The sequence below is a fragment of the Belonocnema kinseyi genome, chromosome 2, assembly GCF_010883055.1.
Source record: "Belonocnema kinseyi isolate 2016_QV_RU_SX_M_011 chromosome 2, B_treatae_v1, whole genome shotgun sequence".
NCBI lineage: Eukaryota > Metazoa > Arthropoda > Insecta > Hymenoptera > Cynipidae > Belonocnema > Belonocnema kinseyi.
Window position 1 is genome coordinate 87,314,828 of NC_046658.1, and position 25,587 is coordinate 87,340,414.

Sequence of the window (25,587 nt, forward strand, 5' to 3'; positions counted from 1 at the left end):
ACTGAAATAAAAATTCAGAGACGTAAACACGCGTGTGCATTTACTCCTAGTTTGTTAATAATTCTTGAACTGGTATTTAAAATTTCGCGGTTGCATAACGGTCGAAGGCAGCGCCATTTGTACGAACTAGCAAATGGAAAAAATTAATATTTTCTAACAAAATGTGATACATTACTAATTTTTTTAGATCACAAATATCGATTTTTATTAATTAGAACTCTCTAAGTACAGAAAAATTTAGTTACATACAAAATGCCAGCTTAATTTCAATATTTCAAACTCTACCGGTAATTTTCCAAAATGCTGGAAATGTTTCCAAAATTTCCTCCTCACAAAGAGCGGTCAAAGAAGTGCGCATGCGTACTGATTATTCCGAAGTGACGCGCTTTACTGCGCTGTGTTCGGTCGGGTCTTGGACTAGTGTGACTAGTGTTGAACACCGCGCGTTTAATTTTCAATAAATATATTTAAATAATTTATAAAAAACCGGAAATATGTCTACTTTACCGCACAGCAGAAAACGCGTTTGCTACTACTACGACAGTAAGTACCACAATAAATAAACTTTACAGTGATTCCATAGCCAAAATTGTATCGCTTGTTGAGATTGTCAAAATGTGTATAAATTCGTTTTTATATCCTCTTCCAACCTTTTTTTCTTGTCGCTAACTATTTATATAGTTTTAGAACTAAATGTGTGCCTCCGCGAAAAATAGAGCATTTTATAATCCTATTTTAAGATTTTTTTTAAATTTTGGGTTAAGCGTGGTTGTAAACTGAGAGGATTTTTCTACGGTTAAGGCCAGAGATTCTCAAGTGAAACTTCGCACCAATGTAGTTTATGAATGTCTCCCATGGCCGAGCGTCAGTCATGAACCATGGCTCCGAAATTTGACCGTAGTTTACTTGAGAATTTTCTCGCTTATCTTTGATAATTTGGAATTTTCAGAAATAATATTTACAGAATCGTCCTTATTTTTTTGAAAAGTCTCAATTTTTTACTATTTAGAAGGATCTGATCCTTTTATTTTTTTTTTCATCTTTTATATATTTGGATTTTTTTTATTAAATTTTTTAGAACACCTTTAGTAATTACAAATTAGATTAAATTATCATTATTATGAGTGAAAGGGGGAAAAATTAGTAAAAGTTCGGTTACTAAATTTTTAGATGGAAAATTAAAATGCTGCAAAACTTTTTTTTATGAAATTTTTTAATCGACTTATTTTTGGACTACAGATCTATTGAGGATAATGAACTTTAGTGTTCTTTTTAAAGTTGTGTGATTTGCTCCATTTGAAAAGGAACGTATTGCAAAGTATATTCTTTTTTTAAGTGGATTTGATTATTATTGAATTAAAAATAATTTTGTGGCATTAATAGTTTTACTTTTTAAATAAATACACTTTTATTGGGTTCGTTGAGAGGTTCACAAGTAGAATACAGCCGACCGTAGTTTGTGCGACGTGCCTGGAATCACGTTGATTTCATACAAGATCTCTGATTCTGAAAGTGTGCCACTTTTGTTCCTACTTTTCGGCCTGGGAGACTTTCTGTTTAAAAAAAACTTTACGGAGACGAGATTTGCTACAAAGATTTTTTTTAAATATCGCAAGTCAATTTTTATTGTCTAAATAAATTTTCATTATTAAAATTAGGAATAAATCATTTATATACTTATTTTTATTTAGAATTAATAGCTTTTTTCTAAAAAAAAAATAATGTTATCATCAATGTTTGAAATAAAAAGTTCCAAACAAGTAATTGTATTTCATCATAAAATTTATTTCTAAATGTTTCTACGCATTATTGATAACAAAATTGAATTGTAAATGGTTTTTTAATTTCGGGAAATAATGGCGTTCTTAATATTTTCGTGCCACACTATAATTTCTTAACTTTTTCACATTTTGTAAAATTAATTTTAAGAGAAAATCCGAAAATATTTCAAATGATTTCTTGAGATTTCAAAAGTAAAACTGCATTTTTAGAAATAATTCGAGTAAGTTTAAGAGATATTTAGAAGTGTTAAAAATATTAAAAAATTACGAGATTGAAAAAGATTTCAAAGCAAAATTTTGTTTACAAAATATTAGAAAAAATAAGGATTTTGAATGATTTCTAGGCGATGAAAAAACTTTCTTTAGATGTTTGGTAAAATGAAGTTGATCAAGATTCATGGGTAAATTTGTGTTTTTTTTCTGTTTTAAGACATTAATTTTAAGATGAAATTGTAAAAAATTAAAAAACCTTTTAAACCTATTCCTAAAATTTCAAAATCAAGATTATAAATTGTAATAAATAATTGAAGTAAGTTTAAGAGATATTTAGAAGTGTTTAAATGGTTCAAAAACGTTGATAAACTTGAAAAAAATTTAATTTTGAACAAAATCGAGAATTTTCATAATTTTACAAACAGAATTAGAGGCTTTTTAAGAAATTTAAAAGGTGTCAAGAAAATAAGTGTTCTTAAGATTCCTGAGAAAATTTGAAATGCTTTATTGTTTTTTTTTTTTTAATGAATTAAAAGAGAAAATTGAAAAATATTTCAACCCATTTCAAATTATTTCCTAAATTTTGAGAAAGATTTTGCTTTACAGACTTTCAAAATACAAACTACAAAATTTTATAAAAATTCAAGTAATTTTGTGAGTTGACCAATAAAACCGACACTCTTAGAATTTATAAGTTTTTTCATTTCTAAGAAATTATAATTTTTTGAACGATTAAAAAATAATTAAAACTTGTAGATTCAAAAAGTGTACATTTCGAAAGAAAAAAAATTGTTTAAGACTTTAAAGATTTTAAGAACATGTAAACATTTTCTTCAGATTCCTACGAAAAATTACGATGGTTTTCTATTTAAAAAATAATTTTAAGAGCCTTTTTAAATTAATTTCAAAAGATTTCAAAAATTGTTAAAGGAGGATCTGAAAGATATTCTATCAACTTTTTTAATTTTGCAGAATTAAAAAATAGGCGACATTCGATTAATTGTATGATATGAAGAAGTGTTAGATGTTAAGAAAATAGTACAAAAATGAACTTTTTTAAGATTCATGGGCAAATTTTGACAGATTTTTTATATTGAAAATTATTGCCTAAAATTTCGAAACAAAATTTAGAAGATTTTAAGCAAAATTTCTTCAACATTTTTTTCATGATTAGAACATTTAAAAATAAATTGACAAGTTTAAAAGATATATTTAGAAGATTTAAAAATGATCATAAATTAAAAAAAAAATTTTTAATTTTAAACAAAATGTATATTTTTTATAATTTTGTAAACAAATTCATAAGTATTTTAAGAATTTTGAAACGTTTCAAGAGAATAAAAGAATGTTCTTAAAATTCATCGGGAATTTTAAAATTAATTTTTTTATGAGCTCTAGGGTGTAAATAAAAATGATTTCAAAACATCAAAATTAAATCCTAAAGTTTTGAAAAAATATTTTAAAGCAAAATTTTGCAATACTACAAAATTTTACAAATAATTCAAATAAATTTAAAAGTTATTCAGGAGGTTTGAAACGACTATAAAATAATTAAAACTTATAAAGGTTTTAAAAATGGAAAACTTTAGGCTCGAAAAACCGGAGCTTTTTAAGGATTAAAACAAAAATTATTTCGAAAAATTGATTTGAAGAGAATATTTAGAATTATTTCAAAAAATTTCAAAATTGTTAAAATGAAATCTGAAAAATTTGGAGGAAGTTTTTTTTTATTTTGCAGAATTGAACAAAATTTTGGCAAAACTCGAACCATTGTCACACATTTCAATTTAGCAAGATTAAAAAATACAAAAAAGTAAATTCTTGAGTAGGTTTTACAATATGTAAATTTTTAAAGATTTAAAACAAGAATTTTTTTAAGGTCATAAAAGAATTTTGAATGTTTGCAAGAGTCTAACAAGATTTTTTTTAAGTTCGTGGGACAATTTTAAATATTTTTTTTTATTGTTTATACAAAAAATAATAAATGACTTTAAAATTTTTAAAAATCGAGTCAGTTTAAAAGATGTTTAGGAATTTAGGATGTTTTATTGAAACTAAAACAAAATTTCAAAACTTGGTAAGATTTCCCAAAAATTTATCATAAATTTGTTTATTTCTTCCAAACTTCTAAAAGTTAAAAATATCTTTTTAAATAATTCGAATTTTTCTCAACATTTTGTAAACTCCTGTAAAATAAAAGAATGTGTTTGACAATTTTCCATATTTTTTTCGACACATCTGAAATCTTTCTATATTTTCTTAAGAGTGTTACGAAAATTATATTTATATAATTTAAGGGCATGTGATACTTAAAGTTTCCCCGGCTTTTTTTCCACAAAAATTAAAAAAAAATTTTAACTGAATTCGGATTTGCTATAAAATATCATAACGGACGTTCCGGGACTCTTTTGAGGGATATAATAACAAAAAAATTTATTGTGCTAAATAAAAAATTTATGTATATGCATTATTTTTAGGTTACGTCGTTTTTCATCTCTGCCTTTCCGATAATCTGGAAATTATTTATGAAATAAACTTTTTTGATTGCCTGCAAACAAGGTTATTTCCGGGAGATTAGTTACTATGTTTATTTGTTAGTCCAAAGTTTTCGGCCAAAAATATTGTGTAGTTTGGAAGCAACGCTCGGGTGAATTGTAACACACATAACCTCGAAATATACACGCACGTTGTTAGCAATATCAAAATTTTTTTGATAAAAACACACAAAAAAAGTGTGTGGGGACGTCCGTTATTATGTTCGCTATCATTTGCCAGATTTTGAAGGCAAAATATTTCTTATCCTAGGAAAAAAGCCGGGGGTAATCTAACACTGAAAAAATCGATATTATTTCCTAAACGCTATGCAAATTAATCACATTTTGCTACATTAAAACTTTTTTGAATTAACCTACAAAAAAGTGTGTGGGGATTTCCGTTAACATGTTCGCTATCATTTCCCAAATTTTTAAGACAAAATATTTATTATTCTAGAAAAAAAGCCGGGGGAACCTAAAACTGGTAAAATCGACAATTTTCCAAGTATCACATGTCCTTAAAAAACAAACTGATAATACTTATTCCCATGTACTCAGATCTTATAATCTAATTTTAGCTCGAATTTAGGTGTTCAAAATTTTGCAACAAATACATGCTTACTCAAAATTTTTATTTTGTATTAAATCTTATTTTTCCCCATTAATTCAATAACTAAAAGAGCGCGACTGATGATTATAGTATTATAAATTTTTGTTTTCTTCAAAAATCTATTTCATTGAGAGAAAGAATTAAAAATTAAATCTAATAATTTACCTTGTAATAATGATTTTTTAGAACTTTCTACTTTTTATGTATTACCCTTTCTGTTAAAAGAAAGGATTAATTTATTTTTCAGAATTAATAAAAGGATTTAATATGTAAAATTATTTATTGTCAAAACCATTTAAATATTTTATTGATAGTTTCACGACTGATAAAGTTTTTTCAAAAATCGTTGTAATGCAAAATTTCCATTCTATATATGAAATTTCAGATTATCGTAAACTTGTGCGCTTAATATTAAATTTTTATTAAAAACCGTTCGTTTTTTAAAAATATTCTATACAATATCTTTTTATTTTTAGGTGACATAGGCAATTATTACTATGGGCAGGGCCATCCCATGAAACCGCACCGCATAAGGATGACACACAATTTACTCTTAAATTATGGACTTTATCGTAAAATGGAAATATACGTGAGTTTTGTGAAATTTTTAATAAGAAAATTTAACATGTGCTGAAAAAATTTACGAAAAGCTAACTATCAAAAGTAAACAAAGTCCATTTAAATTGTTTTCTTAAATATTAATTATTAATTATGAATTTTATTATTTTATAGCGTCCGCACAAAGCCACTGCTGATGAAATGACGAAGTTTCACAGTGACGAGTATATCAGATTCCTGAGGTCAATCAGGCCCGATAACATGACAGAATACAATAAACAAATGCAAAGATGTAAGTAAAAAATTATCTTTAAAGGGTTAAATGCTCACCAAAATTCTGTATAAAATTACCCCGGGATGAAGCCAATTTGTCTATTTTTCAAGTAGATATTGCAAAAATAGTGTGAATTTCAATGTTTTCTTTAATTTTAGGTAATATCCGAAATAATCAACATTTTATAATATAATAAGTCACAACAAAATTTGTTTGAATTTGATATTTTTGATAAAAAACGTGTTTAGTTGATTAACTGTAAAAATAAGTTAATTAATTCTTTTTTGAATTGAACTGTAGTTCCAGTATTAAAGATTGGAGAATAATTAATTTTACAAGATGGTTCGGAATCTGATACAAATTAAACAATTTAATGTCTTCACCAAAGACATTAATTTTCAACTTAAATGCTAAATTTTCGACAAAAAAAACGAATTTTTAACAAAGTACCAGTTTCAAACAATTAGTTGAATTTTCAACAAACAATGAAAAAGTTGAAAGTTCGGCTAAAAAAGGTTTTAATTTCTAATAATAAAAAAACAGTTTAATTCTAACAAAAAGCAGAACCAAATAGTTGAATTGTCAGTGAAAATATAATTTTCAACGAAAGTGATAAATTGCAAACAAAAAAGAAGTTCAGTTTTTGGCTAGTTAGTTGAATTTTAAAGCATAAGATATTTTAACTTTAACTAAATAGGTAAATTCTACCCCAACGACGAATTTTCAGTAACAAGAATTAATTTTCAACGAAAAAAAGGCAAGAATTTTCAACTAAAGTGATGAATCTTCAAACAGAAAAAAAGAGGTTTCACTTTCATCCTAGCAGTTGAATCTTTAACCAAAAGAGATTAATTTTCAACCAAACCTTTTGATTTTTAACGAAAACATCCTAAATTTCTTCCAAAAGAGATTATTCGAAATATAATTTTCTCGATATTAGAAGTGGAAGAAGAAATAAAATTGCCGAACATGAAAAAATTTAGGAATTAACAAATTCCCGAATTTAAACAATTAAGAAAATGTTCAATAATAAATAAAATATTTTTATTTGTGAAAGTATTTCTTGTTTATTTATTAATTGTTACATTTTTTGAATGGTTTAGTTTCAAGAATTTTCTAATTCGGAAATTTTCCTATGTCTGCAATTTCTTACTGTTGAATATATTATTATAGTCATTCTGATAGATCTAGAAGTTGATCGTTAACATTTTTATTGTTCCATGTAAAAAAACTTATTTGTAAGTGAAGTGTTGCATTTTATATCAATAACAACGGAACAATTATTACCCCTTCGTTGGCTGAGAGAATTCGATAAAAAGTGCCAACGATGGCAGGAAAATTTTTTATCCTGAAAATTTGTCTCCTGGGGTTTTTGGGGTCCCTGAATCCGAATATGAAGTCAAAATTCAGAAATCTAAAATGGCGGATGACAATACAAAAAACGGTTCAGTTTGGATAAATCTCGGTCTTTGGCCATTTTGAATTTTCGAATTTTGACTTCGGATTCAGCGACCCCGAAAATGTTGACACATTTTGCGTCCATGTCAACGAAGGGGTTAATTTAAAACGACTTAAAAATAAAGTAACTTCTAATTTTAAAATTGGTTTGCTAAGAAAAAAATTCTAATCGTTCAATTTTTAATGCTTCCAACTTAAAATTTCTTAGAATGACATATCGAACATTTGCAAATGTACTGATTAATTCTCTAATTTTAGAGCATTGCATATGATAGCGTAAATTTATATTTTTAACCAGCAACCTGCGAACTGTTCCAAGTTTAAATTTTTAAATTTTGCAGTTCAACGGCATTTGAGCATTTGAATTACACAAAAATTGTAAAGCTTCAATTGAAAAGTTAAAAATTTAATATTTGGAATTTTTAAATTCCGATTACCACGAACCTCGAAATTTTCTTCCATTAAAACGCAACACCCCCCCCCCCCCCCCCCCCCCTTCATTTTTTCGAGAGTGCTTAATTTTTTTTCTTCTAACATAAAATTTAATAACATTGATTCTTCGTTTGTAAAAGTAGCTTTATATTGCTGTATTTAACTATTTTTAAACTGAAAATTCAAGTATTTTATTGGAAATTCGTCTTCTTATTAGAAAATTAATTATTTTTGGTTAAAAATTCATCTTTTTGCTTGAGAATTTATCAGTTTATTTACTATTTTCTCTTTTGTTCAAGATTAATTTTGTTATTGTTGAAGATTCATCATTTTCATTGAAAATTCGTTTTATTGGTGGCGATATAAGATATGTAGTTGGAAGTTCGTTTTCTCTTTGGTTGAAAATGTAACTATTTCAGTTGAATATTCTATTATTTTAGTTAAAAATTCATCTCTTTGGTTGAACATTAATTTTTTTAACTATTCAATTTTTGGTTGAAAAATGATCTGGTTTAGTTGAAAATTCGTCTTATTGGTATGAATTAATTTTCCTGATTGAAAATTAATCTTTTTGTTCAAATATCAATTATTCTAATAAGATTCATAATTTAAATGGAAATTCATCTTTTTGGTTTGATATTAAAACTTCCAGTTAAAGAATCATAATTTTAGTTAAAAAATCATCACTTTGTTTGAAACTGTAATTTTAAAAATCATTTTTTTTTGTTGAATTTTTTTTACTGAAAATGTAACTATTTCAATTTAATATATCTATTATTTTAGTTAAAAATTCCTCTGTATGGTCAATTTTTTTAATTGGAAATTCCAATATTCAATTTTTGGTTGACAATTTACCTTTTTAGTTTAAAATTCATCTTCTTTGTTTGAAATTCAACTATAACAGTTGAAGATTCATCGTTTTAGTTGAAAATTTATAATTTTGGTTGAAATTAAATTTTTTTCCCAGCTAATTCCATTTTTGGTGAAACATGGCTATTTTTTAGTTAAAAATTCAACTATTTAGTTGACATTTTAATTTTTTTATTTGAAAATTCAAGCATTTCGTTGAAAATGGAAGTATTTTGTTAAATAATCATGTTTTTTAATAGAAAATTAAGGTGTGTGTGTGAAAATAATTTTCTTAGTTGAAAAATCACCATATAAGTTATTAATTTTTTGTGATTAATTAATTTTTGGAAGTGAAGATTCCACTATTCTATTTTTTGTTGACAATTGATCTTTTTTAGATTAAAATTCATCTTCTTTGTTTGAAATTCAACTATAACAGTTGAAGACACATCGTTTTAGCTGCACATTCACAATTTTGGTTGAAATTAAATTTTTTTCCCTGCTAGTTCCATTTTTTGTGAAAAATTGCTATTTTTTTTAGTTCAAAATTCAACTATTTGGTTGACATTTTTCATTTATTTATTTGAAAATTCAAGCATCTCGTTGAAAATGGAAGTATTTTGTTAAATAATCATCTTTTGTTAAATTATATATTTTTATATGAAAATTGAACTATTTGTTTGAGAATTTATGTATTTTGTGCACTGGATTTTAAATATAAGAAGATAAAATAAAAAAATTAGTTTAGATCAATGTTCAGATTAATGGACTTTAGATACTAATTCAAAAAATGATTAATTATGTTTTTAGTATTAATTAATTACTTAATTAATATATCGCGCTAAAATATTAAAGAGTATCTAGTAATATAATTTGTCAAAAATTCGTAAATTCAACATATTATATCGATTCCTAAAGAATGAATTAAAAAAACATCTGTAAATAATTCTCAAAAATTATTACTTTGAAAAAACTTGATAATATTTTACTAAATTCCCTAAAATTAAAAATCTTGCAGTTAACGTTGGAGAAGATTGTCCCGTTTTCGACGGTTTATACGAATTTTGTCAATTATCGGCCGGTGGCTCAGTGGCAGCGGCCGTGAAGCTCAACAAACAAGCTTCCGAAATTTGTATAAATTGGGGTGGTGGTTTGCATCACGCGAAAAAGAGCGAGGCGTCCGGATTTTGCTATGTAAACGACATAGTTCTCGGCATTTTGGAATTGCTCAAATACCACCAAAGGGTCCTCTACATCGACATCGATGTTCATCATGGCGATGGAGTTGAAGAAGCTTTTTATACTACCGACAGAGTCATGACTGTTTCCTTCCACAAGTACGGGGAATATTTCCCCGGAACTGGTGATCTTAGAGATATAGGCGCAGGAAAGGTAATTTTTTTCTTCTAATATGATTTTAACAAGTTTAATGTTAACGTTCATTATCCTTTTTAATTTACGTTTACGAGAATTTGAAAATAATAGTTTAATCATATTTTCAGGGCAAATACTATGCAGTCAACATTCCTCTGCGTGATGGAATGGACGACGAAAGTTATGAATCCATTTTTGTGCCAATCATTTCCAAGGTCATGGAAACTTTTCAACCATCGGCAGTTGTTTTACAGTGCGGTGCTGATTCTCTTACCGGTAATAATTGCATCTTTAACAGAATTTTTATATTTTTATGGTTTATATCAGAGGTGGACTTGGAATTTTATCAAATCGTTACAAACGGTTAAGAATTTTGAAATCTCCGGAAATCTAATAAAAGCCCTTGGAGTTTTTTTTACAAATGTCCCGCTTAAACATTTTTGAAACCCCTTCAAATCTTTTTGAAATTCCTTAAAATTGTTGTCTGCTGAAAATTCTTTTAAAATGTCTTACAGTATTAAAAAAAAGAAACCTTCGAAATTGCTTGATTTATAAAATTAAATTTTAATAATTCCTTTGAATTTTGTAAAGTGATAGAAGAATTGTATAGCTCTTGAAATCTTTTTAAACCACCCTAGATCACATTCCTTTGAAATCCCTAGGATTTTTGTGTATAGCTCGTGAAAATTTCTTCAGGGTGGCTGATGGACCGGGAAATGACACTAAATTTATTTTTTGCCCGAGAATTTTACAAGTTTTTAGAGAGAAAATTTGTCCAAATTTGGTTTCAACCGTTTTATAAATAATTAGTTAAATTATTCTCTTGTACAATTATTATATCATTCAGTTTAGAATGATTAATTGAAATATCTTTCACTTATACATTTTTCCATTTTAGACTTTAATTTTTAAGCGTACATATTAATTTAAAGAATTTGAAGATGCAGTTTTAATTACCTAAATAATTAAAAATTAGTAGCGTTTAAAATCGATGATTCTTGATAGAAAATATTTCTAGTTGATAAACTGTGAATGTAAATTAATTAATGATTTTTGAAATAGAATTGTGTTTTAAGAATTAAAAAGTGAATGATAATTAATTTTACAAGACGATTCGGAATCAACTTACAATTTTAGAATTTCCAGATTGAAATTTTATAAACTATTTAAAAATTTTTAATAACATTAAAATAATATATAGATAATTAAAAGCTTTTATTAAATTTCAAATGTTATTTCAGTCCTAGATAGTTCATTTTTAAACCATTTAATTTGACATTTTTTAATTAAGAAAAATTATAATTAAATATTCGAAACTAAAAAAAAATTAATTGTTATATTTAAAAAAAAATTAATTCGTAAGTCAAATTGTTGAATTCTGATGCATATATAACAATTGAACACCTATTATTCTGAGAAAAAATTTAAGTACGTTGAAGAGATATTTGTCATTTTTGACAAAAATTCAAAATTAATTAAAAATTTGAAATAATTTAAACAAAGTGAGTAAGTGTAACGACAAAATCCGCCTATTCGTGCCGAAATTTCGGCTTAAATGACCTGATGCCTAATTTGAAACAAATTTTAGATTTTGGAAGATTTTGAATAAAAAAACACGTGTAAATTATTAAGCATTTGAATTCAAAATGATTGAATTAATAAACTTGTAAACTGCAATTTTAAAAGATTAAAATTCAAGAATTCCAATATGAGTGTTTTAATTTGCAGATCAGTTTTTATTACTTCAAATGGACAATTTTTCAGCTTCAGATTTCGATTTTTTAAATTTCATTGGCATGAAAATTGTTTGCAACCCGGGAAATTACCCTGAATTTTTTTCTTTGATTAAAATGGCCACCCTGAAAATACGCTAAAACCTTTTTAATTCTATGAAATACTTAAAAGTCCTTATAAATTTTAGGAAATTTTTTGCTATCCCATAAAAAGTTTTGTAATATTCTTTAAATCCCTTGAAGTATTTGAAGTCTGTAATGCCTTTTAAATATTTCAGATTTTATATTTATTTTAATAATATTAATTTTTAAACCAATTTTATGTGAAAATTTCGCGGAGAGAATTCGTATTTAATTGACAATTTTTCCGGGAAAAATTCTCAACACCTGTGTAAAAAGGAGAAGAATTGTTTTGGACATTGGCAAAATTTGCGGTTTCAACAGTGCTCTAGGGGAAAAAGGCCACGCATGTTGCGAAAGTTTTTTAACCGACAATTTATAAAGATAATTTTAATCAAATACCAAAATCAGAATTTAAAAGAATCACTATTTTCAATTTTGAAAATTTCGATGTTAATTCAGTTTTAAATTTTGAAACTTTTAAATAGGTTTAAAGGATTTTACACCAGATTTCAAAGATTTGAAACTATTTCAAAAGGTTTCAAAACATTTTAGAACATTTAAAAAGATTTCCCAAACCAAGATTTAAGAAAAGTTTCACAAATATTTCAAAAGGTTTGATAAAGATTTCACGAAAATATTAAAAAGATTGCCAGAATTTCAAACATTTGAAAAAGGCGTATACACCAAATTTCAAAGATTTTGAAAACCAGATTTCTAAAATTTGGAAATATTTTAATAAATTCAAATGAATAAACAAGATTTCACAAAAATTTCAAAGATGTCCTTAAAATTTCACAAAGATTTGAAAAAGGATACAGCACAGCAGAATTCAAAGACTTTAAAACATTTCAAATATTTAAATGATTTTAAATTCATACGAAAGATTTTTAATTTATTCAAAAGGTTTCAACAAATTTGAGAAGATTTCAAAAGTGTTCAAACAAACGCAATAAGATTTGACAAACAAAGATTAAAGAAAGCTTTCACAGGGTGGCCGCTGTACCGGAAAACAGGGAATTTTATGAGATCAGGGAAAACCGGAAAATGACAGTGAATTTATTTTTTAACCGGGAATTTTACAAAATTTTTAGAATAAAAATGTCCAACCGTTTTTAAAATAATTTCTTAAATCGTGATTTTTATAAATTATTATATCATTTAGATTAGAATGCTTAATTTGAAAATCTTTCACTTTAAAAATGTTCCATTTTAGATTTTTAATTTTTAAGCATATATTTTAATTTAAAGAATTTTAAAACGCAGTTTTAAAGGTTAAAACAAATTAAAATAAAAAGTTTTTAAAATCGAAGATTTTTTAATAAAAAATAGGGTGGTCGCCAGACAATGAAACCGGGAATTTTACGAATTTTCAGAAGAAAAATCTGCCCAAGTTCGATTTTAACAGTTTTTAAAATAATTAAAGTGAAGTTTTGAAGATTCAAACAATTAAAAATTAACAGCATTAGAAGTTGAAATTTTTTTTGATAAAAACAGCTTAATTTTATCAACTGTAAATGTAAAAATAAATTATTTTTTAAATGGATCTGTACTTCTAGATCCGTTCAAAATTTGAGAATTTCCAGATTGTAACTGTTTCAATCCGAAAGTCTTGATAAGAATTGAAATTAACATATCATTTATTCCGATAATTTTATTTTTAACTAAACATGTTCATGATTTATCAAGAATATATTTTTTATTCAGAATTTCAGGTCTTCCTTTATATTATTTTCTTATATTAAATTTAATAAACAAATTTATTAATATATTATTTCTATTAATTTTGTTAGCCATTAAAGAATGTAAACGTGAATTTTACTATTTTAAACTCAAAAATAAATCCATAATAATATAGAAATAATTAAAGGTTTTTATTAAATTTACAATATTGTGAGTCTCATAAATAATTTATTTTTTATCCCATTTAATTTGAAAATTGTTAATGCAGAAAGAGATTTAAAATTTAGTATTATTTCACTGTTCATTTAAGACGAGTAAATTGACACCAAATTGTTTTACTTAGAAAGCTTTGAATCTTTAGATTTTTGAAGAACTTTTAAATTTTTCGCGTTACAATTTTAATTATTTGTAGAAAAAATTTGAATAATTTTAAGAGACACATATAGGTTTTGAAAACATTCAAAATTAATTAGAAACTTGAAATTATTTCAAGTAATTTAAACAAACTGCGTTAACATTTTTTTTCAGAACTTCTAAATAAATTTTTAAATTAATCGAAATTTTCCTTCAATTTTTTAAATCCTGTAAATTAAAAAAAATCTTAAAAATCTTCCATAATTTTTCAAAGTGAAAAATCATTTTCAATTTTCCTAAGAATCTTAAGAAAAATTTGTATTCTTTTGAAGTCTTTCACAATTCTTTAAAAAGTTCTACATTTATTGCTTGACATATGCAAAACTGTACATTTTATTTTAAATTCTGCTGTAAGTATTCGAAATTATTTCAAGTTCTAAATTGAATTCGAATCTTTTTTAAATTTTTCAGGATTTTCTAATAGTTATAAAAAAAGATCAATTCATTTTGAAATATATTTAAAAGTTCCGAAAAAAAAAATTCAAAAATTATTTTGAATTTGGAAAAATTTAAAACGACCTCTAGATTTTGAAATTAAATTTTAAAGGATGCCTAGACTATTTTAAACGAAAATAATTTAATTTCTAATTTAAGAACTGTTAAGTTAAAAAAATTATTTTTCATTTTTTAATGTGTTTAGCTAAAAATTACCTAAAATAATATAATTTGGAAAAATTTTAAAGTTCATTGATTTATTCTTCCATTTGGTACTTGTACATTTTTGAGCATTTGAGAACACCATTTTTGAATTGAAAAACTTTTAAACTTCAATTTTAAATGTTTAGAATTCAAGTGTTTATTATTTATTACTTCATATGAAAAAATGTTTGCTAACCGGGAAATGACCGGGAATTTTTTCTTCGATTAAAACGGGCCACTCTGTTTCACAAAAATTCAGATTTCATAAAAATGTCAAAAGATTCCAGAAGATTTTAGGTGCTTCAAGAGATTTCAATGAATTCAAAAAGATTTCAAAGATGACTCATTCACAAAAAATTGAGAATTTGTTTATTTATGGTTCTGCTTTTTTAAAAAAATGTTTGCCAATAAAAATGAAATGGCCTGGAAAAACATGAGTTCTTAACCTCGAAAAGACCTTGAATCTCATTCCTAAGAATTGCTAGGCGCCCTGGTTCTATCGATTTCTAATTCCAGAATTTTTTATTTTCGATTTACTCTAATGCATATGGTGACAAAAAGTATTGATTTCGTGTAATTTTAACTCTATCTGACGAGAATATTTCTTTCCTGCATTAGGAGACAGATTAGGGTGCTTCAATTTGACAGTGCGAGGTCACGGAAAGTGCGTTGAGTTCGTGAAAAGGTACAATCTTCCCTTCCTGATGGTCGGAGGTGGTGGTTACACGATCAGAAACGTGTCGAGGTGTTGGACATACGAAACTTCGGTCGCCCTCGGATCTGAAATAGCCAACGAATTACCTTACAACGACTACTTTGAGTACTTTGGACCTGACTTCAAACTTCACATTAGTCCATCGAATATGTCCAATCAAAACACCACCGAGTATCTCGAAAAGATTAAGTACGTTTTATTCGTTATTTTTGTTTATCGATTTCTTGAAAAGATTGTTTTGTTTTTCAATTTAAAGAGAATTTAGATTTTTCATAATTTTGTCTGTAAAAAAATGTCATGAGCATTTTAAAAATTTTGAAATATTTAGAAGCTTCGCAGATTCAAAAATAATTTTAAACTTGAGTAGATTTTGCAAAATGTAAATTTTTAAATATTTCAAATAAGAACGAAATTTTGTTTTAATTCATGGGAAAATTTTTTAATAATTCTTGTTTTTTTATTATTAAAATGATCTACAAAATAATGACGTTTCAACATTTATTTTAAATTTGAGTCGGTTTAAAAGATATTTAGCAATATAAAATGTTTTTATAAGATTAAAACACAATGTTAAAATTTGCCATATTTTCCAAAAAATTATCATAAATTTTTTTATTTCTTCCAAACTTCTAAAATTAAAAAAAAATTTCAATAACTCGAATTTTTCTGAACTTTTAATAAAAGCCTGTATAATAAAAAAAGGTTTCTTTATTTCGAAAAATTAATTTTAAGATCATATTTAAAATTATTTCAAAACATTTCAAAAATGGTTAAAGTAGAATCTAAAGAATTTTGAGGGAATTACTCTAATTTTGCAGAATTAGAAAAAAATTAGACCAAATTGAAATAATTGTGAGAAATGATTTAGAAAGCTTAGAAGTTCTGAAAATATTTGTAAAAAGTCTTGCTTAAGATTCATGGCAAAATTTTAAGTGGTTTTTGATTTTAGAAAATTAATTTTAAAAGAAAACTTTAAAAGGTTTATCGCATTTCAAATTTCTCAATTTAGCAAGATTAAACATTTAACAAAAAAAATCAAGTAAATTCGAGAAACTTAAAAGAGTCGAACAGATTCAAAAACAATTTTTAATTTCTGTAGATTTTACAAAATGTAAATTTTTAAAGATTTAAAACAAAAACTTTAGAAGCTTAAAAAAAATTGTAAAAGGTTTCAAGAGAATAAAAAAATATTCTTAAAATTCGCGGGACAATTTATTAAAATCCTGTAAAATAAAAGAATGTTTCTTTATTTCGAAGAGTTAATTTTAAGAGGATAATTAAAATTATTTCAAAAAATTTCCAAACTGATCAAAGTAGAATTTAAAAGATTTTGAGGGAATTTTTATAATTTTGAGGAATTAAAAAAATGTAGGCCAAATACGAATAATTGTGAGAGATAATTTAGAAAGCTTAGAAGTTCTGAAAATATTTTTAAAAAAATCTTGGTTAAGATTCCTGGCACCATTTTAAGTGATTTTTAATTTTGGAAAATTAATTTTAAGAGAAAATTGTAAAAGGTTTGAAGCATTTCAATTTCAAATTGTTCAATTTAGCAAGATTAAACGATTAACGGAAAAATTAAGTAAATTCGAGATATTTAGAAAAGTCGAGTAGATTTGAAAATAAGTTTTACTTTGAGTAGATTTTACAATCTGTAAATTTTAAAAGGTTTCAGAGAATAAACAAAAATATTCTTGAAATTCATGGGAGAATTAAAAATGATCTTTTTAAAATGACTTCTAAGAGAAAATGAAGAAAAATGTAAGCCAAGTTTTGAAATTTTGCAATATTACAAAATTTTAGAAAAAATTAAGTAAATTTAAAAGAAATGTAGGAGTTTTTAAACGATTAAAAATAATTAAGACTTATAAAAGGTTTTACAAACTGAAAACATTCTGATTTAGAAAAAAAGCTTTTTAAGAATTTTGAGAGATTTCAGAAAGAATTGGAATAATTTTCTTTCGATTTACAGAAAACAAATTTTTTACTCAGAAAAATTAATGTTAAAAGAAAATTGTAAAAGGTTTAATACATTTTATTTATAAATTGTTTAATTTAGCAAGATTACACTATTTGATAAAATGACATAAATTCGAGATTTTTACAAAATTCGAATAGATTCAAAAAGAATTTAAAACTTGATTAGATTTTACAAAATGTAAATGTTTAACAATTTCAAACAAGAACAAATTTTGTTTGAATATATTATATAAAAAAATAATAATGGCTTTTCGCCATTAAAAAAAAAATCGAGCCAGCTACAAAGATATTTTGGAATTTCAGAGGTTTTGATGAGATTAAAATAAAAATTGGTAAAACTTGGAAAATTTTCAAAACTATCATAAATTTGTTTATTTCTTTCAAACTTCTAAAAGTGAAAAATATATTTTTAAATAACTCGAATTTTTTTGAACATTTAGAAAAATCCTGTAAAATAAAAGAATGTTTCTTTATTTCGAAAAATTAATCTAAAGGTAATATTTTTAATTATTTCAAACCATTTCCAAACTGGTCAAAGTAGAATTCTTGAAATTCATGGGACATTAAAAATGATTTTTTTATGAATTCTAAGAGAAAATGTAAAACATTTTTAAGCCAAATTTTGCAATTTTACAAAATATTAGGAAAATTAAAGTAAATTTAAAAGAAATGTAGGAGTTTTGAAACGATTAAAAAATAATCAATACTTATAAAAGATTGTACAAATTGAAAACATTTTGATTTCGAATAAAAAGCTTTTTAAGAATTTTGAAAAGTGTCAACTAAAACAATTTAAAAAAATGTAAATTCGAGATATTTAAAACATTCAAATAGATTCAAAAATAATGTTAAACTTCAGTTGATTTTACAAGATTAAAATTTTTTAAGATTTCAAACAAGAACACTTTTTTTTTTAATTCGTGGGACAGTTTTAATTATTCTTTTTTTATTTTCTTAAATTAAAATGATATAGAAAATAATAACTTCAAATTTTTTAATTCGAGTCGGTTTAAAAGATATTTAGGAATATAAAAGATGAGAATAAAATAAAATTTTAAAACTTGGCAAATTTTCAAAAATTTATCATAAACTTGTTTATCTCTTCCAAACTTCTAAAAGTTAAAAATATCTTTTTAAATAACTCGAATTTTTCCTAACTTTTTGTAAAATTCTGGGGGGAAAATTGTTCTTAAAAACTTTCTGTATTATTTTTCGATGCATCTTATAGTTTTTCAAAATCTCTTTATATTTTCTCAAGAATATAAGGAAAATGATATTTATATCCGTGTTCTCATATCTTTTAATCTTATTTTAATTTCCTATGCCGATTGGTGAACAGTTTGTATAAATATTATTTCTCTTCAGGACGAGGCTTTTCGAGAACTTGAGAATGTTGCCTCACGCACCAGGTGTGCAAGTACAAGTTATTCCAGAAGATGGTGCTGTGATTGACGATTCGGAACTGGAAGAGAAAATAAATCCTGACGAGAGATTACCACAAAGAGATTTGGACAAGAGGATACAACACGAAAATGAGTACAGCGATAGTGAGGATGAAGGAGAAGGCGGTCGAAGGGATAATCGGTCTTTCAAGGTGGGTTTTTTTTATGATTTTCGCCAGATTGAAGATCTTTCAGATTATTGCTTAAATGTTTTTTTGCGATGAATATAATTTAAAGATTTTTCGGCAGGGCTCGAGGAAAAGGCCGAGGCTAGAAAAGGGTCAGGATGGTGTAGACAGCGATCTCAAAAAAGAGGATGACATCAAGTCGGAATCGAAAGGTAACTGATTAAGATTATTATTATGATTGGAAAAAAATGACCAGTAATTTAACTTTTACTTCAAACAGGATTGCTATAAAATCCCAACAGTATAAAATAGTATAAAAATAACCTTGTATCTAGCAAGTTTTTCAATAGAATTAATTTTTAACTAAATAGTTCATTTTTAAATACAGAAAAGCACATTTTTAACACAATAAATGAAGTTACAACTGCCAACAAATAAATTGTAAAATAAAAAAAATATATATTTTGAACCAAACAGAAAAATTAATTTTCAACAAAGTAGGAAATTTTTGTACTAAGAAGATCAATTTTCTACCACAAAAAGACAAATGTTTAACCATATAATTGTGTTAACCATATAATTGAATCCTCAACTAAAACAGATTAATTTTCAAACTAAGTAGATTATCTTCTGCAAATAATTTAGTTTTCTAACCGGAGGTATGAACTTTTAACAATATTGTTGAATTTTAAAGCCAAAAGAATGAACTTTGCGAGATAAAATTGATTTGTTAACTTACAAAGACAAGTTTTAAACAAAGTAGTAAAAATATAAATTAATTGTCAATGAAAAAGTTCAATTTTTCATAAAAAATATTAATATTTTAGCATAGAAGACAAAATTTCCTCAAAATACATAAATATTCAACTAAAGAAAATAAATTTCCAACCAAACATAGAATAGTTACATATTCAGTTAAAAATGAAATATCAGCAAAAAAGGAACACGAGTTTTGAATAAAATCGAAAGAAATTAATTTTCAATGAAAAAGTTCAATTTTTCATCCAAAAAATTAATATTTTATCATAAAAGACCAATTTTCCGCAAAATGCATAAATATTCAACTAAAAGAAAATTAATTTTCAACCCGAAAAAAAAAATGTTTAATCAAATATTAAAATTTTGAACAAGAAAAAGGGAGTTTGAAGAAAAAATGTAGTTTTAACAAAGTAGTTCTTTTTTTAACTAAATATTTGAATTTCCAACCAAAAGGAATACGAATAAAAAGATAAACTTTCTACAATAGCAGATGCATTTTTTTACCAAAAAGTCGGGGAAAACCATGAATTTTCAAAAAACAAAGAAAGAAAAAAATCATCCAAAATGTCGAATTTTTATGCAAAAAAGATTAATTTTCTTCAAATTAGTACAATTTTCAAGCCGAAAAAAGCGTTTTAACAAAATAAATGCATTTTCATCTAAAAAAGAGCAATATTCTAGTAAAAATGGAACTTACATTTTCAGTTTAAATGATTATTTAAAAAAAGAAAAAACGAATATTAACCACAATTTTTAAAGTTTTCAGCCAGATAAAATAATTTGAACTAAAATGGATTTTCCAATTTAAAAAATATATATTTTTATCATAAAATAGAAGCTAAATTTTCAGTTTAAAAATTAGGTTTTTAAAAAAAGACTGATTTTCTTTTAGAAAATAGTTGCATCTTAAATTACAACATATTAATTTTCAACAAGCAGTTGCATTTTTAGGCAAAAAGGATTAACTTTTTACAATAATAAATGCATTTTTAAACCAAAAAGTGGAATTTTCAACAAAAGATGTGATTTTTCAACGAAGATTTTCAGTCAATAAAGACAAATAATTTCATCGAAAATGTTGCTGACTTAGATTGTTCGTTTCTAATTCATTTTTCTTAAGTTAAAAATTCATCTATATTTAGATAAAAGTTTAACTTTTTTCTCAAAAGTTATTTTTTCGGTTGAAGATTCATAATTTTTATTAAAAATTCATCTATGATGGAAAATCTAACTACCTTGTTGAAAATCAATTTTTAAAAATAAAAAATTCAACTCTTCCAATAGAATATTGGTCTATTTTGCTAAAAGAAATTAATTTTTTTTATTAAAAATTAGATTGTTCTGTAAATTTATTCTATTTTGGATTGAAAATGTATCTTTTTTTTTTTGATAATTCAGCTATTTGGTTTAGAATTGATATTTTCATTTAGAAATTAAAATATTTGTTTGAAAATGTATGGACTTTGTGAAAAATCCTCGTTTTTTTGTAGAAAATTAATCTTTATGGTTGAAAATTGATCTTTTCTATGTAAAAATTCAACAATTTGGATGAAAATTCGTCTTTTTTAATTGGAAATTCAACTATTTCGTTGAAAATTTACATATTTTGTTAAAAAACATTTTTTTGTTGTAGAAAATGATCTTTTTTTTGTAATTTTATCTTCTTGTTTAAAAATTCAAGTATTTCAATACAAATTAATTTGTTGGTTGAAGATTAATCATTTTAATTGAAAATTGATCTCTGGTTGAAAATCCTGTAACTACTTTGTTGAAAATCAATTTTTTTACCTAAAAATTTTAACTATTCCATTAGAAAATTTAATTATTTTGCTTAAAATCGGGTTTTTAAAAGAATTAGATGTTTAACATAAAATTTGGAATTAAATCTCTTTTGTTAAACATTTAATTTTTTGGTTAGAGATTCATAATTTCAATTAAAAATTCACTTCTATTGTTTAAATATGAGCTATTTAACCGAAAACTTCTTTTTTTTGGGTGGAGAGGAATATTTTTGCCGAATATTTTACCTTTTCGTTGAAAATTTGTTTATTCTTTAGCTTAAAATTAGTTTATTTTTTTAACTGAAAATATATAATTATTCTATTTGAATATTATATAATTTTAGATAAAAATTCATCTCTGGTTGAAGATTCATTCTTTGACTAAACTTGAATAAGTTAATTTTTGTTTGAAAAATGACTTTTTTTAGTGAAAAATGTATCTTTTTTTTGTAAAAATTAATCTTCTTGTTGAAAAATTCATCTTTTTGATCAAAAATTCAATTATTTTAGTAAAAGATTTCTAATTATAGTTGAAAATACATCTTTTTAGTTTAAAATTCAACTATTCCTTTTAAAGATTTACAATTTTATTTGAAAACTCATCACTTTGTTTGAAAATTTAACTCTTTTTTTTAAAGTTAGTCTTTTTTGTAAACGATTTCTTTTAAGTGAAAATTTGACTTATTCTAATTAAATATTCCATAGTTTTGCTTGAAAATTCATCTGTTTAATATAACATTGATATTTTTAACTCAAAATTTAATTATTTAAGTTTTGGTCGACAATTTATCGTTTTTCGTACACGTTAATTTTTTTTGGTTTAAAAATTCAACTATTTCAGTTAAAGATTGATTGTTTTAGTTGAAAATTCATTTCTATTGTTTAAATATGAACCATTTAATAGAAAAGTTCATTTTTTTGGATGGAGAGAAATATTTTTGCCGTTGAAAATTTGTTTATACTTTGGCTTATAATTATTTTGTTCTTTTAACAAAAAATCTATCATTATTCCATTTGAAGATTCATTTTTTTACTAAAGTTGAATTATTCAATTTTTGGTTTAAAAATAATCTTTTTTAGTTTTAAATTTATCTTTTTTGGTAGAAATTAATCTTCTTGGTTGAAAATTCATCATTTTGCTACAAAATTCAATTATTCTGGTAAACGATTCATCATTTTATTTGAAAATTTATTTTTCTGGTTTAAAATTCAACTACTCCGGTTAAATATTTATCTGTTTCATATAACATTCATTTTTTAACTTAAAATTTACTTATTTAAATTTTGGTCGACAATTTATTTTTTTTCGTAAAAATTAAATTTGTTTGGTTCAACTATTCAACTATTTCAGTTGAATTTAGTTAGAAACTCATCTTTTTGTTTAAAATTTAACTATTCCAGTTTAAGATTCATAATTTTATTTAATTACTTATCACCTTTGTTAAAAATTCAACTATTTTCTTGGAAATCTTTTTTTTTTATTGTTTTAACTGAATGTTTAACTTCTTCATTTTTTTATATAAAATTGATATTTTTTAGTTAAAAATTTAAGTAATTGTTTCAAAAATTTATTTATTTTGCAATGTTTAGCTCTTGTGTATTAAATTATGTTTGGAATGAAGGTCCTGAATTAAAATGTTTGAATTTTGCGAAAAATATGAAAATGTTACTTTTGTTTGACCAGAAAAATTGAAAAACTTGACCGGGAATCTCTTAATTATTTTGTTTTTTTCTTATTTTTAGAAAATGAGAAGGACGACAAATCGAATTCTACGAATGATGAGGCGAAAAAAGATGGTGGTGCAAATCCTTGATAAACAGCAAACTCCGAGTGATTCTAATGCTAACTTTATTTAATTTCGAGCCGCCTAAACATAGATGATATATAAGAAAGAAGAGCGCCCGGTGTCTGATCAAGCACAGCCTCGAAAATGAATTAAGCTTCCAAAACCACCACCGTGTCCCTCTTTCATACTGTACAGTTTAAAGAGATACCTAATTTTTCTAGACAAATTTCCAACGCACCGAGAAGATATTCGTGGCGCACAACAGAGAAAGGACACTAATTTCTTCAAACTCTTTCTATTTATTATCAAAAAAGATTTAAAAAAAGAAAGAAAAAGTCGGAAACCAGTATCGGAAGGAATCATTTTCTAGACCGCGCGTGTGCGTTTCCATGAGTGATTCTTCTGATTTTTTTGATTTTTATTTTGAATAAAAATGATTAGATAATTTGCTTAAACTGGTGAGGCAAATTTGACTGAAGTCTGATTGATATACGTCTATCTATACATCTATATATACATCTATCTAATATTAGTTGTTTGAATTAGCCGAAGAGTCAATTCGGGGGTGAAATTACTTGTAAAGAAGAGAGAAAGGATCTCATTTCGTTCCGTTGTAAAGAATCTGATTATCGTGAGGAGGAGGAGGAGGAGGGAGGCTGGACTTTTGATTTCTTATGCAGAAAACAGAGGATTTACTCGTTGTACGTAGATTGAAAATATTATTTTTGAAATTTGTAAATTTCGTTTGTGATGTTCAAGATAGGTTTGTCTTGCCTGATTCATTGAGAGATGTTTTTTTCTTGACTGAACCGCAGTGGGTTGACGCGCAGTTTGTACGCAAATCGATTGATCAATCGAGAATAATTATCAGAGCCGCCGAGGATTGATGATGTTTGGCTGCTTCCTACTTCTGTAAATATCGCGAAACACAGTTTTCAACTATTTTCCAACGCGCACCTATGTTTGTTTTAGTGTGTCCCAAAAAAAAAAAAAAATAATAATTAATTTTTCATGCGACAGAGATTTAATGTGAACGGAGAGAATGAAATTTTAGGTTTGAATTTATAGTCTGTCAATGAGTGTTATAATTTCGAGACTAGTTGTAGAGTCTCTCAATATATTGTAAGTGACATTAACTCTTCATGTACACATTCTTCGTCTACTAATCCGATTTTTTTACGCGTCGAGTCGCGAGGAAACTCAAAATATCATGTCCTAATTTTAGAATATTTACTTTCGAATGAAATGGATTTACTGATTATGTGTCATGAGCAGAAAGTAATGTATATTTTCGTCAAAATATATTAAATCGGATTAGTATCTTCATCGGCGTCTAAATATAGAAATTCGTCCTTAATTCAATTATAAATTACTCATCGAAATTTATTCATACCCGAAAAGTAATTTATGCTGCGTGAATTTACGTTTTCGGAGATACATCAGGCATTTTATACTTATGCCCGCATACATCAATCATACGAATGTTTTTAAATATTTATAATAAAAAAATAAAGAAATTTACTATTGGTAAGGACATACTTGCGCTTTTATTTCGAACATTTTCTCTAGTTCTTACAAAAGCCTGAAGTTTAGCTGAAATCTTCCCTTTGGAAATAGAAAAACTTTCTTGATAGTGCCAGCAATGATTGTTTAAAAAAATAGCATATGCACTTTATTTTTTTATCACTATTTTTGGGAAATTGATTTTTTTTTAAATCACGAAAACATTTTTTTGTGTGCTATTGTATTGAAATTCGAAGAGTAATTTAAATATCTTAGGCTATTATGAAATAAACATCTCGTTTAGAAGAAATCTTGCTAGTGAAAAGTTTTTTTTTTATTTATCGAGATATAATTTACCTTTTTTTCATTACAGAATAAATTTTCAAGGCACTTTTTGTAGAGTGTACCAATTGTTTTATAGATTGCAATGAATATACTTTGATATTGTGAATAATTATATAAGTTTTAAATTTCTTCTCCGCTAATATAGAATGTTAAATATATTAAAAGTTCATAAAGATTTCAAGATTTTAACAAGGATGTAGTACACCAGATTTAAAAGATTTTAAACGATTTCAAAATTTTTTAAAAGTTTTAAAATATTCCAGTGATTTCAACGAATAAGAAATATTCCAGGAATATTTCAAAGAATTCATAGGAATTTCAAAAGATTTTAACAAGAATGTAGTGCACCAGATTTCAAAATTTTTTAAGAAGATTTCAAAATATTTCAAACAGATTTTGAATGTTTCAATGATTTCAAACAAATGCAAAAGGTTTCAAAAAGGTTTAAGAAATATTTTTTAAAGTTCTTAAGGAT

At 25.1% G+C, this 25,587-nt stretch overlaps 1 protein-coding gene across 2 annotated transcripts; it reads left to right on the plus strand.

Moving 5' to 3' along the window:
• The first annotated feature begins 394 nt into the window (after positions 1-394).
• Positions 395-24,798, plus strand: LOC117166956 (histone deacetylase HDAC1). 2 transcript variants are annotated; one of them, XM_033351447.1, is made up of 9 exons: positions 395-543; positions 5,615-5,727; positions 5,871-5,988; positions 9,728-10,101; positions 10,212-10,359; positions 15,291-15,576; positions 18,733-18,961; positions 19,047-19,149; positions 23,221-24,798. In XM_033351447.1, the coding sequence occupies exons 1-9, from the start codon at positions 495-497 to the stop codon at positions 23,289-23,291; spliced, it is 1,491 nt and encodes a 496-aa protein (XP_033207338.1). In that variant the 5' UTR covers positions 395-494; the 3' UTR covers positions 23,292-24,798. The 2 variants fall into 2 exon arrangements, with proteins under 2 accessions (XP_033207338.1, XP_033207339.1); XM_033351448.1 differs by having other exon boundaries at positions 19,059-19,149.
• Positions 24,799-25,587: the final 789 nt, after the last annotated feature.

Bases quoted from the DNA above. Each gene is read 5' to 3' on its own strand.
- LOC117166956 (XM_033351447.1), top strand. From the start codon at position 495: ATGTCTACTTTACCGCACAGCAGAAAACGCGTTTGCTACTACTACGAC. The intron at 10,102-10,211 runs GTAATTTTTTTC...TCATATTTTCAG, and splicing joins GAGATATAGGCGCAGGAAAG to GGCAAATACTATGCAGTCAA. The intron at 10,360-15,290 runs GTAATAATTGCA...TTCCTGCATTAG, and splicing joins CGGTGCTGATTCTCTTACCG to GAGACAGATTAGGGTGCTTC.